General features: G+C 52.2%; 6 protein-coding genes across 6 annotated transcripts; 1 reads left to right on the forward strand and 5 right to left on the reverse strand.

Annotated features, from left to right (window-relative positions):
• Positions 1-982: 982 nt before the first annotated feature.
• N7443_010974 (uncharacterized protein) lies at positions 983-2,783 on the reverse strand (the record flags this gene model as incomplete). The annotated part of the gene is made up of 7 exons (XM_056891030.1): positions 983-1,193; positions 1,256-1,321; positions 1,375-1,527; positions 1,578-1,974; positions 2,028-2,198; positions 2,250-2,587; positions 2,644-2,783. The coding sequence occupies 7 exons, from the start codon at positions 2,781-2,783 to the stop codon at positions 983-985; spliced, it is 1,476 nt and encodes a 491-aa protein (XP_056737521.1).
• A 484-nt stretch (positions 2,784-3,267) lies between these two features.
• Positions 3,268-5,226, reverse strand: N7443_010975 (sulfatase family protein; the record flags this gene model as incomplete). The annotated part of the gene is made up of 5 exons (XM_056891031.1): positions 3,268-3,618; positions 3,670-3,791; positions 3,842-4,328; positions 4,379-4,854; positions 4,902-5,226. The coding sequence occupies 5 exons, from the start codon at positions 5,224-5,226 to the stop codon at positions 3,268-3,270; spliced, it is 1,761 nt and encodes a 586-aa protein (XP_056737522.1).
• A 785-nt stretch (positions 5,227-6,011) lies between these two features.
• Positions 6,012-8,552, reverse strand: N7443_010976 (Zn(II)2Cys6 transcription factor; the record flags this gene model as incomplete). Its single annotated transcript, XM_056891032.1, has 2 exons — positions 6,012-7,281; positions 7,336-8,552. 2 exons carry the CDS (start codon positions 8,550-8,552, stop codon positions 6,012-6,014), a joined length of 2,487 nt encoding a protein of 828 aa, XP_056737523.1.
• A 298-nt stretch (positions 8,553-8,850) lies between these two features.
• On the reverse strand, positions 8,851-10,645 carry N7443_010977 (deoxyribodipyrimidine photo-lyase PHR1; the record flags this gene model as incomplete). The annotated part of the gene is made up of 2 exons (XM_056891033.1): positions 8,851-9,391; positions 9,444-10,645. 2 exons carry the CDS (start codon positions 10,643-10,645, stop codon positions 8,851-8,853), a joined length of 1,743 nt encoding a protein of 580 aa, XP_056737524.1.
• Positions 10,646-11,829: 1,184 nt separating this feature from the next.
• On the forward strand, positions 11,830-12,777 carry N7443_010978 (uncharacterized protein; the record flags this gene model as incomplete). The annotated part of the gene is made up of 1 exon (XM_056891034.1): positions 11,830-12,777. One exon carries the CDS (start codon positions 11,830-11,832, stop codon positions 12,775-12,777), a length of 948 nt encoding a protein of 315 aa, XP_056737525.1.
• A 145-nt stretch (positions 12,778-12,922) lies between these two features.
• Positions 12,923-15,662, reverse strand: N7443_010979 (Kha1p; the record flags this gene model as incomplete). Its single annotated transcript, XM_056891035.1, has 4 exons — positions 12,923-13,540; positions 13,597-14,364; positions 14,413-15,492; positions 15,543-15,662. 4 exons carry the CDS (start codon positions 15,660-15,662, stop codon positions 12,923-12,925), a joined length of 2,586 nt encoding a protein of 861 aa, XP_056737526.1.
• Between the last annotated feature and the right edge of the window lie 979 nt (positions 15,663-16,641).

A 16,641-nucleotide genomic window follows, 5' to 3' on the forward strand; every position in this document is an offset into this window, starting at 1 on the left:
TCACCAGCGGCCGGGATCGAGCACCTGCAGATCGCATGATCACAGGAATTAACCGAATCATTCCCCGGATTGTGGCCAGAGGGCGGTTCGGACCGAGTGTGATGTACCAATCGGTGCTTTCTACTCGGCTTCGGTTGGGCGTTTCTTTTTTTAACCGAGCCCCGCAGATTCTCCAGGAAAACTCACGCAAGGTACGAGCCACGAGCCACGCGGGGAATGCGCGTGTTGAGCTGATTTCCCCTATGCCGATCGCCTGTGGTAGTTAGAATCACCCTGCGACACGTGGCGTCGACAAGGACGAGAGAATGTGTAAAATGGTAGTCTCGGTTTCTTTCAACTGCATGGGTTGCCTCTTGAGCAGTTTGCTTGACCCGACAAAGGCTTACGAGGGTAGATATGTCGCCTGGACAGCCCATAGTTTCGGTTGTTTCAAAAGTAGAACGCTATGTTAAAACACCCTGCTCATGAAATAGGATTTCTGATATACTACATCACCTGAGTACCCAAGTCGGTAAACGACCCCGGGATTTCGGTTAAATCATCCCTTTTAAAAAGTCCATATTGGCCGAGCGATTAATATATTCATCATGCCGCTCGAGCTTTCCCCGCAGCTTTGGAAGTGTGATTCCCATGATCCGATTTCGGTAGCCAATAATGGGGTTGATCTTGATCAGAATATCTCATCATCCATGTCCACAACGGCCGTGGATTCGTGCCTGGCATTCATACGGTCCTATTCGGCAAGAATTCTAACCTATGTTTGGGAACATGATTGGGCGGGCCATCCGGGGAACTGTGTCCATAGCATCCAAGTCACCTGAGTAGGCAGTTTCAATATGTGTATTGTGATTGGTATAACATAATTAAGAAGCAGCTCCAGCTGGTAAGAAAGACTGGCGAGGTTTGGTATCTCATGTACTAAGTCTTTGTTACAACGAAGTCAAGCATGAAATCATTAATCATTGAATGAGCCTAGCCCGTATTATTTTGCGACAGGACTCGACTCTTGATCATTTGAACTTGTCTTGCGTCGACGGGTGTAATACTGTGCACTGAGCACCGCCGCCAACGCCCATGAAGCCCCGGCCAGAGCGCAAATTGCCGTGAGTCCCTGTATATACTTGGGCGCATCTTCTGTGCGGAAAATCTGGGAACCGGAGATTCCAGCGCAATTCGCAGCCATGACGACCAGACTAGCATCAAGTTAGTACAAAGTTTTTCTTGGTAAAAAAATAAAAGGGGGGGGTTAACTCACGCCATGGCCACGCTTCGCTCCTGGGGCGACTTGCAGTAAATGGAAAGCCAGCCCACGTTCAGAATACTAGTATTGTGTCAGCTTTCATTCAAATGAGGTCAAAGTTCGATCGCACTTACTGCATACTGCAATACGAGACGTTGGCGATGGCGATAACAGCGTATCGGTGCCACTTCCCAGCGGCGTATGAGGTTGTTCGCAGGCAGACATACGAGATGACGTTCCAGGTAATGGCGATTATTACGAACGGTCCGCGATGGCCGGTCCAGTCTCTATCATGGTGTTAGCAGCTTGAACCCCCAAAATAAAGGTCAAGACATACGAAGCAAAGGACAATGCCGTCAGCCACACGATACCGCAGTACACCGGAACGGATGCCAGTGCATTGGCACGAATGGCACTGAATCCCAATGACTTGATCATGGTAGGGGTGTACTGAGTCAGACCTTGGAAGCCGGACATGGAGACAAGAGTCAAGAAAACGTGCTGCAGAATGCGAGGCTGCTTCACGGTGTTCCATATATCGGATCGGGAGATTTGAATGTGACCGCGGGCTTTCCGAGGATCATCAAGCAGGACACGGTTACGGATAATCTGGGATTCCCTCTCCGTAAAATAGTTCCAGCGACCGAAGCCGATCAAGGCACGACCATCGCCTACTTTGGGTGGAACAAACAGCGTAAAGACAATTCCGATGAAGAGTGTCATGAGACCCTCAACTGATTATGCTCGTTAGGACGAAGTCGAACACCAGAGATGAGGCAACACATACCGAGGAATATCCATCGCCATCCCTCAAGTCCATGAGTACCCGCAAGTTTGAGTAAACCGGCCGAGATCAAGCTGGATGTTGCAGAGGCAAACATCTGACCGTAAAAGAAAAGACTGGTCCGGAGACTGGTCTCATCCTTCTTGTACCAAGTCGACAAGTAGTAAAGAGCACCTACACTGGGTCAGTTTGGTTTCTGTTGCCCGATATATGTCACATATTTACCAGGAATGAAACCACCCTCACAGAAGCCCAATAGAATTCGAGTCACCAGGTATGCCGGGTAGGACTGCACGAATGCCTGGAAGGTTGCAACCAGGCCCCAGGCAAAGAGTTGACCCGATAGCCAAACACGGGGTCCAATTCGTTGCATAATTATGTTTGACGGGATCTCCGAGAGCACGATGCCTGCAGATAAAAGTTGTGTTCCGATGTTGACTTGATTTGTCGTGATATGGAGGTCTTTGGTGATGGTCGAGGTCAACACTGCACTGATATTGCCTCGATCCATCTGCATGGAGAAGAAGGCTAGGGCGAGGACAGGTAGGAGAATGAAGTCGACCCTATTCTCTCGGTCAGCGGAGTACATGATGGGAACCATTCTCCCGTAGCAACTTACTTGCGCTTCACTGCAGCCTCTTCGCCATCCCAGTCCTTTACAATGCCTTCCGACTCACTAGGAGGGGAGTCGACAACTTTCTCAAGGGCATTTTTTTCGACAAAGATATCCATGTCGGAGTTTTCTTGGGGACCCGTCATTGTGAAGCCAAAGCTGGAAAGTTTCCAAGACTGAGGTCCAGACGGGGCGAGGGAGCATTTTTTTTATATGAAATCTCTCGACCCGGTGGCTTACCGTGGATTGCGTAGTTCCTCCATAGACACGAATCCCGATCTTTCGAATTTCCCAAAAGTGGCCCCAGTCACTGTCGCGACACGGCGGGGAGGTATGGCGCAATCAGCCTTTGACTGCCACGGACCCGGTTTTCACTTTTGCCGACAAGCTAGGATCATCGTTGTGATTAGCTCAAGATTTATTGAATGTGCCAACGTGGCTGGTCTCTATTTACATTGATGCAAGCGGTTCCGCGCGAAGTATGAGCGATCGGCCTTGGTATCTTGTTGATACTGTTGGCCTTCCAAGTTCGGATAGGTCGAATTTTCTATCTCATCAAAATATAATGTTTTGCATTTACAAGTACATCTCAAGAACTAAAGGTAAGGTATGTGTTACTGTCTTTTTTTTTCAAACCCAATTATCCCAGGAAATGCCATAACGCGTGGTCAACGGCACTTGAGGACCTTCGGCTTCGACAATATGCCCTGCAGCACACCAGTCGAAAGAGACTCGGGGCTGTGCTCTGTAGAAAGCATCATAATGCTTGTCAAGAGCATCCCGGAAGCTTCTAACTGGATTCTCGGGCTGGAGAACATTCCACGGTTCGATGCAGGTCCCCCCTTGGCAGGACTTCAACACGAGGAGGAGCGCGTCCAGCCTGTTGACGGCCTGAGACAGACTGCGACCGAGAATTCGAGGCTCGCCATCATCTGTTTGAGCACCGTGTGGATAAAGGTTGTACAGTTGATAAGGGTCAGTCTGTTCACTAGGGTTAGCACGATGAACAGAAGCCAGAGAGACCGGTCTTACCGAAAGGTCATAGAGTTCATGTTCGTTGTTACACCAGACGGAATAGTACAAGTTGTATCCCTCTCCCAGCAGGCGAAGCGACTTGTACGTGTTGTTGGGAATCATCGCGGAGCCTCCTGGGCCTACTACACCATCAATACATGGGCAGAAAGTAATGTCAGAGAACACTTACCGATAGCGCTAAAGGAGCCCTCCATAACAGCCTTTCCCCAGAATTCGACTGTAACGTGCTCGTGGCGCAATCCATCAAAGTCGAGCGTCAGTGGGATTGCAGTGCCATCGAAATCCGAGCGTGGTGGGATGCCCGCCAGGTCGAAGATGGTGGGAGCCAAATCGATGTGAGTCGTCACCGAATCTTGAACATGGCCTTCCGGTATCCCAGGGCCTCGAATGAACAGGGGCACTCGGATGTCCTCTTCATAGCCGCAAGTCTTGCCTGGTGGCAATCGATGCTGGCCGATATGGAATCCGTTGTCAGAGGTATAAATTATATAGGTGTTGTCCAGCTTGTCACTTTCTTCCAGTCGCTTAACCAGATTATCCACGAGCTCGTCCACTCCCTGCAGGGCGCGCAGGCGAGAGCGATAGAAGTAGTCATTGTAATCCACAACGGTCTTGTTCTGCTGAGGTAAGTCACGGACCCAACTGACGCCGCTCGGCTATCGCATCATTAGATTGAAATATATTCCCTGTCGAGAGACCAGCTTACCTCGTCGGGGTTAAAGTGCTTGGTGCGAGGCACCTTGACATCCTCAAACAGATGCTGGTGCCTCTCCAAGGGAATCGGGGCGCCCATGGTGATCTCACCGGTTTCAATAGCACTGGGGTCGACATTCGAATGTGGCGCTATAGGTGCGATCGTAACAAAGAAGGGCCGCTCACCTTCCAATGCATCATTCAGGAAGCCTAGGGCTTTCTTCGTAATAACATCAGTAGTGTGCTGGCCTTCATAGCTCACCGGAGGGTCGTGGTTACGCTGATATGTCGAATTAAGGTAGGCGTAAGTGTAAGGATCAAGGAGAAAGTCGGATCCGTTATAACCATTCACATGGGGACTGTCGTAATTGTCTATTGTGTGAGCATTGAAGAGTTTGCCGGTATAATAGGTGTCGTAGCCGGCCTCCTGCAGCCAAACCGGCAAGAAGTTGTCATTGAATCCGCGGTCAACGAACTTGGGATATCCACCTGTCCTGATCAGCGTCGGTTCGACATTTGTCCATTGCCAAACTCACCGTAGGGCGGCTTGACGTCGGTCACGTTTGTGTTATGTGCTTGGCGACCCGTCCACAGGCTAACTCGTGAGGGGCAACAGAGCGCCGTCGTGACGAAATGATTGCGGAAAAAGGTGCCCTTGTCTCGCAGGTGTTTTTGAATGAGCGGAGTGTATGCGACCGAGTCGAGTTCGAGATCTTGATCGTCGGTGATCACGAATAAAATGTTAGGCTTGGACCTAGCATCGAATCCAATAACCTGTTGTAGAAGGGATTGAACATTGGTTTCAATGCTGGCGCCTTCGGCGGCTATGATGAAGCTAACAGCAGCGGCGAGGAGCTTCATGATGCTTGTGGAGGGGAAGTTGAATCGACGTGAAGTTCGGCTTGCCCGCTCGGCAATGCGGGTTCATCTGCGGGTCTATAGTGGAGAGCTCAATGATGCCACCGGTGGCTCCGATGGCGATCCTTAAACTCCATCTGAAGCCGGAGGAGTAGATACAATGTAGACATAGATCTCAGACACGAGGCGAATTATGCTATACGTGGTGGTACGAGCATTTCCACTCTATGTGCCCTTGACATATCCGTACCTACGTGGGAAATTCAGATTTTTCATAGCCTCTCAATATGATTGATTCACTACTTGAAGATTCAATCTTGAACCTCCAAATGTTTTTTTTCCCCGATCGGATCCACTTTTCCATGACGTGATTTATGCTGCTGATGAGAACACACTTCGCTTAACCATATTCACCGCAAGCTAAAGTCTTGGTTCTTATGCGGGGCCGGCCGGATCTGTCTGTCGTTTGGAATTCGGATAAGCCGACCTTGTGTTTGTGGTATCTCTAATCGAGTTACATACGACGGGATGTAGGGTCTTGAAGGGAGATTCTAATTATGAATTAGATGGGCCTAAGTCCAGAGGTTTACATTGAAATATTTGCTATCGAGCCAAGAGGGCCACCCCTCCCCATTATATGCTCTTTTGTGAGCCGATGAAATCAGATATGTAGGCGCGACATCGCCGCCCGTGGCCAACTCCGTCCCGAACGCTATACAAGCTTAGAATCATGTACAAATATAAGTAAACAGGTCGCAAAGAAACAAGAACCATTCGTGGCCAGCTCTTCAAAGAGCCAAGCCAGTTCCCTTCCGTGTCCATCGATAGAGTGCCAGGACAGCTTTGCGCCGATGTCGAATTTCACTGGGGTTCACAGGGCGACCTCGAGCCTGGGCGACGGCACTGCGCATCACCTGACGGAAACTTCGCTGGTATTCGGTGTTCAGGGTCACTACGCAGGATTCGGTCGCTCGGATCATAGTCTCGCAGGCGTTTAGAATTCCCTCACCCGCTTCTTTTTGGAGGCGTTCGACGATGAGGAGTAGAAGGAAACTGCCCTGAAGTAACTGGATACCAAAGAAGTAGGGCATGAAACTGATGTCAGGGTCAAATCGGAGGATTTGCTGCACCGAATCGGCCGCTTCGAGTGCGTGTGATATAGTGGATGCGAAAGCCGGGGAGGACGTCCAAAAGTCCTTGTCCTCGATTAGCGAGACCGGATCCCATTTTCCGACCAGGAGAATATGGAGTACGTGAACCAGGTAAGAAGAATAGGCAATAACGGTTTGGGTGTGCCACGAGTAGGCTTCGGAGGTTTGTGCATCGACGGGCTGGTCCGGTTTGGCGGCGTACCCCGTTGAGAGAGAAGCTTCTGGGTCCGCGGCTGTAGCTGTAGCAAATGTTGTAAGACTTGCTTTGTACACCTCGAGCTGTCGTAACACCTCAGCCACGTGCACTTCCCAAACCTCCTTTCCTTGTAATCGAAGCCCCAGGGTCGGGTGATTTCGCGCCTGATTGAGATCAATCAATTCTCCGGTGATGGTCATGAGCGGCAGGAAAAATCCTAGAATGGAGTGATCGTGGCAGACAAAGTTGGGAAACACGCGCCGCTTGTTCCGGTCACCGGACCGTAGACACTGCGGACCATCGACACGAGGGCTATTGCTGTGGATTCTCCCAGACTGCCAGGAGCTCTCATCCAGTGGAAGAAGAAGGTCTTCGCTCTCGGCGTCGAGCAGTGCGAGTGGTCGGTTGTAGCATAAAGCGAGATGACGATCCATAATATACAAGAGCCACCACGTCCGGCGGCGTTCTTCCCTGTGCTCCTCTGTCACAGCAAAACTATTGTGTAAGCTGCTTTTTTCTTCACAGACACAGTTCAAGCTCGGCCGAGATGGGTTCGAGTAGTCAAAGGCAGTGCCATCGGGTGAGCTAGCCCAACCGGCCAAGTAGCCAAAGGCTGGGCTGGAACCATCCGACTGTGCATTTATATTGGTTGTGACTTCGATTTCCTGGTTCAGTTTGAGCTCTCGGGCCAAGGTGAAGGCCGCATGCCACCTATAATCGAATCAGTTGATAGACCAAAAGGGATACGGGGGATTACCGACTGACCATCGCATACTGGCAGCCTTTTGCTCACTGGACGAGATGATGGATGCAACGTGAATATATGTAATCACATCATCGAGAGATCCAGCGGGACCTATCAACCCTTTGTCGTCACCCACGCCTTCAAAGGGGTGGTGTGCCGCGGCTGCGGTAAAGTCCTGTGGCCCACCGGTGCTTTCGGCCTGCTCCTGATCTTTGAAGGAAACGTGGATGAGCGGGCGGAGTAGGCGAATGGTTAATGCGCATAGGAATTGACAGATCTTCCGGCGCTGCAGCGGTGAGATGGAGAGAGAAAAGGCTCGATCATCCACCGCAGCCACCCACAGCATACTGGCCAGCAACGCTGGGCTGCTGGGTCTGGGGGAGTCCGTGCTCAAAAATGAAGCTTTTCGCAAGACATAGCAATGAATGTGGTGGCAGACCGGGTGCATGTGTGTCGAAAATGCACTGGTGAAATAGAGCTCAAGCAAGTCGCATACCAGACGGCGCGGCAGATTGGACTCCAAGAATGGCATCACAGGCTCCAATACAGGGTATTTCAAGCCTGGCCGTGCCGCCGACGCTTGTCTTTGACCAGGTAACTTTTGTGTGGAGACCGACGAGGGAATTTGCGGGGGTCGTTGAGGATGGCCAGCGAGATCAACCGGATTCCAAATGTCCGCCAATCGTGGCATGGGATCATTGGATCCATTCAGACCTCCCAGCATATCATACGATTCCGGGGAGAGATGCGCCGCCGATAACCACTCCTCCGTCGCGTTTCCTTCAGGACCGGCTCGCTGCGGGCGAGAGCCCGAGCCATCCCCGATCGAATGCGGGCTAACACTGGGCACCGATACGCTAATCTCGTTGGTTGTGGGCGATCGGTGGTGAAATACAGATCCGGGCGAACTCTGCTGTAACGGCGATAGGGCTGGCTGGGTGGCCTTGTGGTCTCCATTGGATTCTTTCCCGTAGGTCAAGGTCGAGTCAGTCGCCTCGGTCGGCCCGGTCTCCATCTTGGAGCGCGCAATGCGTCCTCGCTTCCGACGCTCGCGAGTGAATTCGCAGTGGGTGTCGCTACGTAGACAGCGCGAGCAGGGAAAGGCGCGATCGCAGCGCACCCGGCGAGTGTGACACGAATCACAGGCGACTCGGTTGCGCCGCCAGCGTCGTTTGCCATTGGGAAGGTCGACGGGGCCGGGGGAGGCTGAGGGTAGATCCCCGGACTGGGATTCCATGAGGGTATTTCAAGGCGACATGGGGGATACCAGGATGCAAAGATGCTGGGATGCTGGGATGAGAACCTAAGTGGGATATGGGGAAAGCAGAAAAGGCCTGCGGGGAAAGTGGACTCCAATGTCGGGTCTTACATGACAATGACACCCGTGGACCCCCCAAGTACTTTCGATTCGTTCGCTTTTTATGACCGTAAACTACAGGAGCAACGCCAAAAGCCACGGTACAATTTAAGGTAGTGTCCTTGCACTAGTTTCACCCCCAACTCCGCTCTCCGAGACACCATTCACCTTGCACCTTTCACCGCTGTAAAGCTCGCTTAAAACGCTCTAGTGCTTGGTTCCGCATTTCCGAGTGCTCGACGATCGGCTCGGGGTATCCGTTCTTCTTCGCGATCGAACCGGCTCCCCGCTTATAGGGCTCATGGATAGCCTTGTCCTTGATCTCGCGCAGCTCGGGCACCCAATGCCGGATATACTCACCGTCTGGATCAAATCGCTCACTCTGTCGTAGGGGATTGAAGACACGGAAATAGGGCTGCGGGTCCACGCCAGTGCTGGATCCAAAACCCCAGCCACCATGGTTGGAGGCAAAGTCCCCGTCGATAAGATGTTCCATGAAATAACGCTCACCTCGACGCCAGTCAAGCAGCAGATCCTTGGTCAAGAAGGACGAGACCACCATGCGTGTGCGGTTGTGCATCCAGGCTGAATGCTTGAGCTGGCGCATCGCCGCATCGACAATGGGAAATCCAGTTTTGCCATCACACCAGGCCTGGAACTGATCCAAGTTGTACTCCCATTCAATATTGGTATGGTCCGGTTTGAAGCACTTGTTCATACTGCGTTCTTGGTCAGTCTCGAGTCTTGATTCGGCCAGGGCACAACACCTACCAAATAAACGGCCAGTTCACCAGCACATGCTTGTAAAAATCGCGCCAGGCCACCTCACTAATCCAGGAGATGTAGCCACTGTTATCCCGATCCAGGAAGTTTCGATTCGCTCTCTTCGCTGTCACCACAGCGGTGCGGGCACTCAGGGCCCCCGACGCAAAATACGGACTTAGGATGGAAGTATGCTTTCCCGACACTATGCTGCGCATCTTGTCGTACTCGCGACCTTTCTCCTCTAGGAACTTGTCCAGTCGTTGAGAGGCCTCGTGCTCGCCCGCCGGATACATAATTTCGAATCGTTTCTTTTCCTCCTCTGACAATTGCTTGTTGCTAGGGGCAGTCGGGATCTTGCAGTCAAAAAGCCCTGATAGCTTCTTCCGCGCATCGCCCGGGTTGGATCCGGGCTCCTCAGACAATTCAAGATAATCTGGGTTCTCTTTGAGAAAGGCGAGCCAGGAACGAAACCACGGGGTATAGACTGCATACTGTTTGTTCTGCTGGCTGCTCAGGGCACCTGGGGTCACAACGCAGGTGTCATGGGAAAGAGCAAGGTCAATCTCCTTGGCAGCACAGAGACGAACGAGTTTCGCCTCCCGTCGTAATTCATCCACCTCATACTCGATGTTGGCATATATGTGCTTGGCCTCCCATTGCTGGCACAATTCCACGATCCGACCCGGAATGGCTTTCCGCTTCTCCTGGGTCTCCATATAGAGAGGTATATCGAGCTCTGCCAGATCCGTCTGCAGCCGCTTCAGCGTGCGCAGGGTGAAGTCGACTCGTGCCGGACTGGTCAAGTGTGCAGCCCAGTCCTCCGGAGACAGGATGTAGAGACCGATCAGTGGGATCTGGTGATCGCGCGCCAGCTGGGACGCCGCATGAAGCGCACGATTGTCATGGAGACGCAAGTCACTCTTGAACCAATGCACCACGGTTTTCCCCGGGCCGATCGCGCGACGCTTGTCCGAGGTGTCACGACACGCCGCCTCCAGCAGTTCGATGGGTCTTTCGAGGATTCCGTCGTTGTAGGCCTGGCATCGCTCATTGCTCATTTCCGGAGGGTAGAATTCGCGCAGGACGATTCCGAAATCCTCGGTCTGCTTTGCATTGGGATGCGGTTCGCGTAGATCCGACCGGCTTCGCTTGTTGATCTGGGCATTCTGCGGCTTGCCATCCGCGTCGGACGTCTTGCGTTTGGGCATCTGGGAGAGAGCACGGGGCGAACTTGTAGTTCTGGAGGTCAATGCCCACCGGGGATAGAAAAGAGGTCGAGAATAACTAGCGAGATTCAAAGGGCGCATTGCATCGCGCAGGTTAGGGGATGCGACACGTATTCCAGCTCGCGCGACGCGATGTCATCGATCGAGCGATCGAGATTCCTGACGTCACCCCGATCTGGAAGCCCACGGATTGCTAGGGATTCCATGATTTAAGAGACGAGCTGGCTGAAACAGGACTTAAGCAGTAAGGTCAAGAAGGAATCGCATTGATATTTGTCCTGGAATCAAATCGCGCCGACCATTTTCACTGAGACCTTTTCATACTTGCCGCGACTTGCGTGACACTCAAGTAGTAACCTAGGTGATCGAGACAACAACTCTTCTGATTTCTGGATGTTCTTAGTTTACTTGTTCAGTTTAGCGATTCCATTTCCTGACAATTTCATCATAATCATATGCGACTAGCTGGACCTCACCAAGTATCCGAGTCCACTGCACGAATTACATGAGAAACTGGATTCAGGGACGCCACTCGGACCCTGTTTCCAATATTTCCCATATTTCCCATGTTCCCAATTTCCAGGCCCCTAGATCTGCACACTCCAGAGGACACCCGCCAATCGAGAAGATGCAGGCCGAGAAATCTAGGGGGTCTGCAGGGGTTCAACAGGACAGGAACCAGCGGAGAGTCGAATCAGGACGCTACATTTACATAGGACACTAGTTGAGAGTCTGTGAATCATTATCGATCCATATCCAGTGAAAACATCCAATTCAAGTCTCAAAATTGATAAGATGGAATATGAGCCAGACCAACGGGCTAGCGGAGAGTAAATCTCATCGGTTCCACTGGGATGATCCATACTCTATGGTCCATGACCCACAATTCACGATCCGCGCCTCCGCACGGTTCAATGGCGTCTAGGATGCGGAGTACACATTGGCGGATGTCCATTGTGGTACTGTAACCCCAGAACCATGGATTCCAGCTCCTGAAAGCTGTCACCGACTCAACTCTTACCTCCCAAGGTTGAGTCTCTCTGCATCCGTACCACTTCTGGTTACGCTCACACCATTGAAACAAAGCGTTCGCTTGGAAAACGCTCGAGCGCAGGGTCGTGGGAAGTCTTCATCGACTCAGTTCCTTGCCCAATGTTTCCTCTTCAATGTCGCCCAGCGCCTCCAATATCGCGGCCGCGCTGATGCACAATTATGGCGTTGGGGATGAGGTTCGCAGTCAGGTCATCGCGGCGTTCGCTGCCATCGCCTGGTATAATGCAATTGAACTCATCGTCCTCTGTTTCGTCACCTTCAAGCGTCGCCGCGGTTGCTATTTCTGGAGTCTCCTCGTCTCCTCAGCTAGCATCATCCCAAACTGCCTCGGCTATGTCCTTCTTTTCTTTCCAACCGGGGTCACGCCCTACTTCTGCGTCACATTGATCATCTTGGGCTGGTATGTCATGGTGACCGGCCAGTCAGTCGTGCTCTGGTCCCGTCTGCATCTTGTTCTACAGAATACCAAGGTGCTGTGGGGAGTCTTGTGGATGATTATCATCGATGCCTTTCTGTTCCATGTCCCCACGACCGTGCTACTGTATGGCGCGGTCGCTGCGCCTGACAGCAACTGGCTTGATGGCTACAACATCATGGAGCGCATTCAGCTCATCGGGTTCTGTATACAGGAACTGATAATCTCCGGTATATATGTGTGGGAAACGACAAAACTCCTACGCCTGCGCCCCCATGGTCGACCGCAGGGCATCTTGTACCAGCTTCTTATTATCAACATCATCATTCTCGTCCTCGACGTGGCGGTGGTAGTTATAGAGTTCGTGGGTTACTATTCCGTACAGGTCATGTTCAAGCCGGTCGCGTACAGCATCAAGCTCAAACTGGAATACGCCATTCTAGGCAAGTTGGTGGCCATCGCTCAAAGTGGACATTATGAAGACGAGCTTCCCTCGAGCGCCCGTGGGGAAATCACAATTAACTCCTTTTCCTCCTCAACGGAGCCCCCAACATCCTCTCGTCGTCATCTGCGTGGCCAGTATAGCCCGCCGTGGTTTTGGGAGACTTCACAACAGTCCATCTCGGTGTCCTCGACGGTCCGATAGCAGCACACATTTGCATACTCGCATGCCTTAACGATCTTCACGAATTACTATCATGTATTTATACCATCATTCATAACGTTTATCAAAAGAAGAGCAATAATTTAATCTGATATCTAAGCGTCAAATTTGCGAGATTTACGATGCGTTATTCGTGTTGACCCCCAATGGACGCGGTACTGACTCCAGCCTGGAGCACCAGCACGCTACTCAAGATCTTGTTCTCGGGCTGCACCATGGCCACAGCCACCGGCCCCAGCGCGCATAAGGTATCCGGTCCAATGCTCTCGTCAATAGGAACTGCAATGTCTGACCCTGAAACCCTGCTCCGCCGTCCGACAACCACGATACTACCAGATTTATTTGAAAGCTGCGCGAGGTCTGTCCGAACAACCGCCAATGCCAGGGAGGACTCATCAGTGATGCCCCCACGAGCCCCCAGCGGTTGGAAAACGACACGTTCCTGGAGCTCGCGTGGAACGGAATCGCGCAAGGTCTCAAAGAAAACGAGATCGGATTGGCTATCATTTGGTATATTACCAGAAGCAGTTTTGGTCGCCTCTGTGTGCAACCTTCCGACCTGAATGATGGTCGCAGTGACCTGCTCGTTTTGAACTAATTGCAGAACAAATCGAAGTGCGAAACGATCATCCTCACCCCCAGGAATGGAAGCACGACGTGGTGTGAGCGATGAATAGGGGATGAGCGAGACCATGTAGAACCTGTGATGCTTAATCCGCTGGAGGACCGAGCAGTTGTTGGGCGTCTGGCGGTTGGAGAGTCGGAGCTATTCTCAATCAAAATGCCAATGTGGCCCGGCACCCGCTCCAGGATGTGGGCAACAAAATCGGTGTATGGTCCATTTGCAAACCGATCAGCGATATCAACCTCGAGTCCATTTTGGCGATCGACCAATGTGCCTGTTTCGCTCCAAGGGAGAAGAAGGAGATCTGCCGTATCCTGAAGAGCCATGGCAATGATTGTGTCGGCATACGAATGCTCGGGCACGACCGATACTCCGGCCATAAGTGAAACATCGTTCCACTCCCCAAACGCACGGAAGGTGTTAACTACCGGGTCCCATAGGGCCTGTTCGCCTGCGGAGACCCTCATCACACTAGAATCACGGTCGGTGAGCTCCACCAGTCGCACACCGTGGACACGGAGCGTATCTTCCTCGTTCTCTATTGGGTTGATCGCATCCTCCAAGTTTTGCTCCGTCTGCTTTGGTTGTTTGGCAGGATGCACCAGAGGGGTTGGCGGGGCACCTCTACCGCTGGGGCTCAGCAGAGCCACCAATGTGCAGATGCCAGAAAGACCATCCAAGCGGAGGTAGACCAGGAGCTTCCGGACAGGGACCGTCTTCAGCTGATCTTTGACTTGGGCAATACTATCCGTACGACCTTCTTGCTGGATGCGATTGCCCTCCCAGTCAATCTCTCCGCGTCGCCATCGCGCAACCTTGGCCTGATACCAGGTGGGATAGAGGACCGTGGTTAAAGGGGTCGTCAAGAAGGTTGTCACGAGAGCCATGACAACGAATATCGTGAATGTGCGCGTGCTCAAAATTTTTGCTTGCAGACCGATATTCTATGACTTGTTAGTTTGTAGAACGCACGATAAGATCAGCCGACCGACCAAGACAATTAGCTCCACCAAACCCTTGCAGCTCATGAGAACACCGATTGAGAAACTCTCGCGCCATAACAACCCAGAGGCGCGTGAAGCAAGAGCGCCTCCAGCCACTTTAGCCGTGAATGCAATGGAAATGACGCCAGCTACGTAGCCCCAGACGATCCCGGTATCCAGCAGTCCCAAATTGGTGCTAAGACCAGATAGTGTGAAGTACAGAGGGAGGAAAAGGGCGGCAACGAGATCTTCAATCTTCTCGGTCAGCTTGATGGCAAAGCCACCCTCGTGTGGGCACATAAGGCCAATCACAAACCCGCCGAAAATGGCGTGCACCCCAATGGCTTGAGTGAAGAACGCAGATGCCAGGGCAATAAGCAGGGTCAAGGTCACGACTGACTGACTGGGGCCTTTTTGCAAACTTCCCGTACGCTGGAGAAAGCGGTGGAAGATGGGGCGAAAGGCAAATATCAAGAAGAGCATGTAGCCCACACAAACGAGGAGCACGTAAAGTGCGGTGATACCACTTCCCGCATTCACCAAAGCTACGCAGAGAGCGAGTAAGATCCAGCCGACAACGTCATTTCCGACTCCAGCCGACAGGACAATCACGCCAACGTTGGTTCCGAGAAGCTTCAGCTCCGTCAAGATACGGCAGAGCACCGGAAACGCTGTGATGGCCATAGCGATACCGATGAAGAGAAGGTAGGTCCCAAAAGCGATTGGTACCGTACTTGGGTCATCATGAAATTGGTTGTAGAGACCGTAGGAGATGGCACATCCCAGGCCAAACGGCAGGACCATGCCTGCAGCAGATACCCCCAGGGCCACCCGCCAATTACTTACTAGAAAGCGTAGGTCAGTTTCCAAACCCACCAGGAACAAGAAGAGCACTAGTCCCAAGTTGGCAACCACGTTTAAGCTGGGGATGCTGGCGCTGGGAAAGATGGCATCGGTGAAACCTGGGATTCGGCCCAGCACCGAGGGACCTAGAACAATGCCGCCGATGACCTCTGCGATGACTCGAGGCTGACGAATCTTAGAAAGAGGCCAGTGAATAAGGCGGCAGAGCACGATGATGATCACCGCCTAGTCCGGATTAGGTTGCGTTCAGTGAGATCGCATGTCAAACACCGTACCTGGATGATGAATAGCACAAGAGGATTCTTGGAGTCATAGTGAGACGGGCTTCCACCCTCGAGAATGCCTCCTTGCGGGCTCACGCGCGAACTGGAGGCGGTATCGTTACCCGTCATCATGAATCGTGAAGGAGGGAGTGAAGAAAGATCCAAGATGCCAAACCCCCGCGGGGTTGAAACTCATCAGGCATGATCACGTTTCGCAAGCCACAAGCCAAGAGCTCTGATAGATCTTGGCGGATCCTGGATCAGGTGGATTGGTTCCTCAGATGGGAACTAACTTGCTCAGGAAAACGGTCCAGACGACCCTGGAGATCACGTGACTCCGCCTGATGGCCTTCCAGGTTGGACAAAAGCATAATCTTGTCCCAAAGAATGGCCGTACAGATTGATTGAGCCGTGTGAATTGAATTTTGGAGTTGCTCTGCTGTCCGAGATCGGATGTTCATGAAACTCGGAAAGTGTGTCACGGAATGGTTCGTGAGTGTACGTTGTGTCCGTTCCGGGATTGCCCAGGCCTCCAACGCCCTCTTCAGGTAATTCAGATCCCGGAGTGAAAGATCAGATCTATTAACAGCCGAACATCTGGCTTGATAAAATTTTAGCCCTTGTCCCCTAACCCCTTTCCCACACCCCATACCATGGGTCCACCCGTCGGGCCCGAGTTTTGGAACTGTAGTCGGACTCGAAGCACAGAAATCCGGACGGCCGCTAACGCGTGGAGACATTTCATGTTATATATAGCAGGGAAATGTGCGGCCCTGTCTAGCCAATCACTCGAGCCAAAAGAGGAGAATGGGCGTACTATTCATGAGAGAGCAATCCCGAAGCCCCCACAACTGCACGGGGTTCGCCTCCAAAGCTTATAAAGTCGGCGATCGGGGCTCCGCGTTGCCGAGCCTGCATGGATTATCGCCGCGCGTTGTGGCTCGGGATGGTTATCTCCGGACACTGAAGCATAAAATTCAACATCTTCGGCGTTTATGCCCCCGGTGCCCGTGGTAAATTTCTACAATGCGTGGTATTTCTATTGATTCCCTCCCAGGTGCTGCTTGAGCATCCTTCCCCGCTGTAATATTCTGTCCCTTCCCTGACAGCC

This window comes from Penicillium atrosanguineum (assembly GCF_028827265.1).
Source record: "Penicillium atrosanguineum strain IBT 20685 chromosome Unknown utg000008l_segment0_segment0, whole genome shotgun sequence".
NCBI classification, from domain to species: domain Eukaryota; kingdom Fungi; phylum Ascomycota; class Eurotiomycetes; order Eurotiales; family Aspergillaceae; genus Penicillium; species Penicillium atrosanguineum.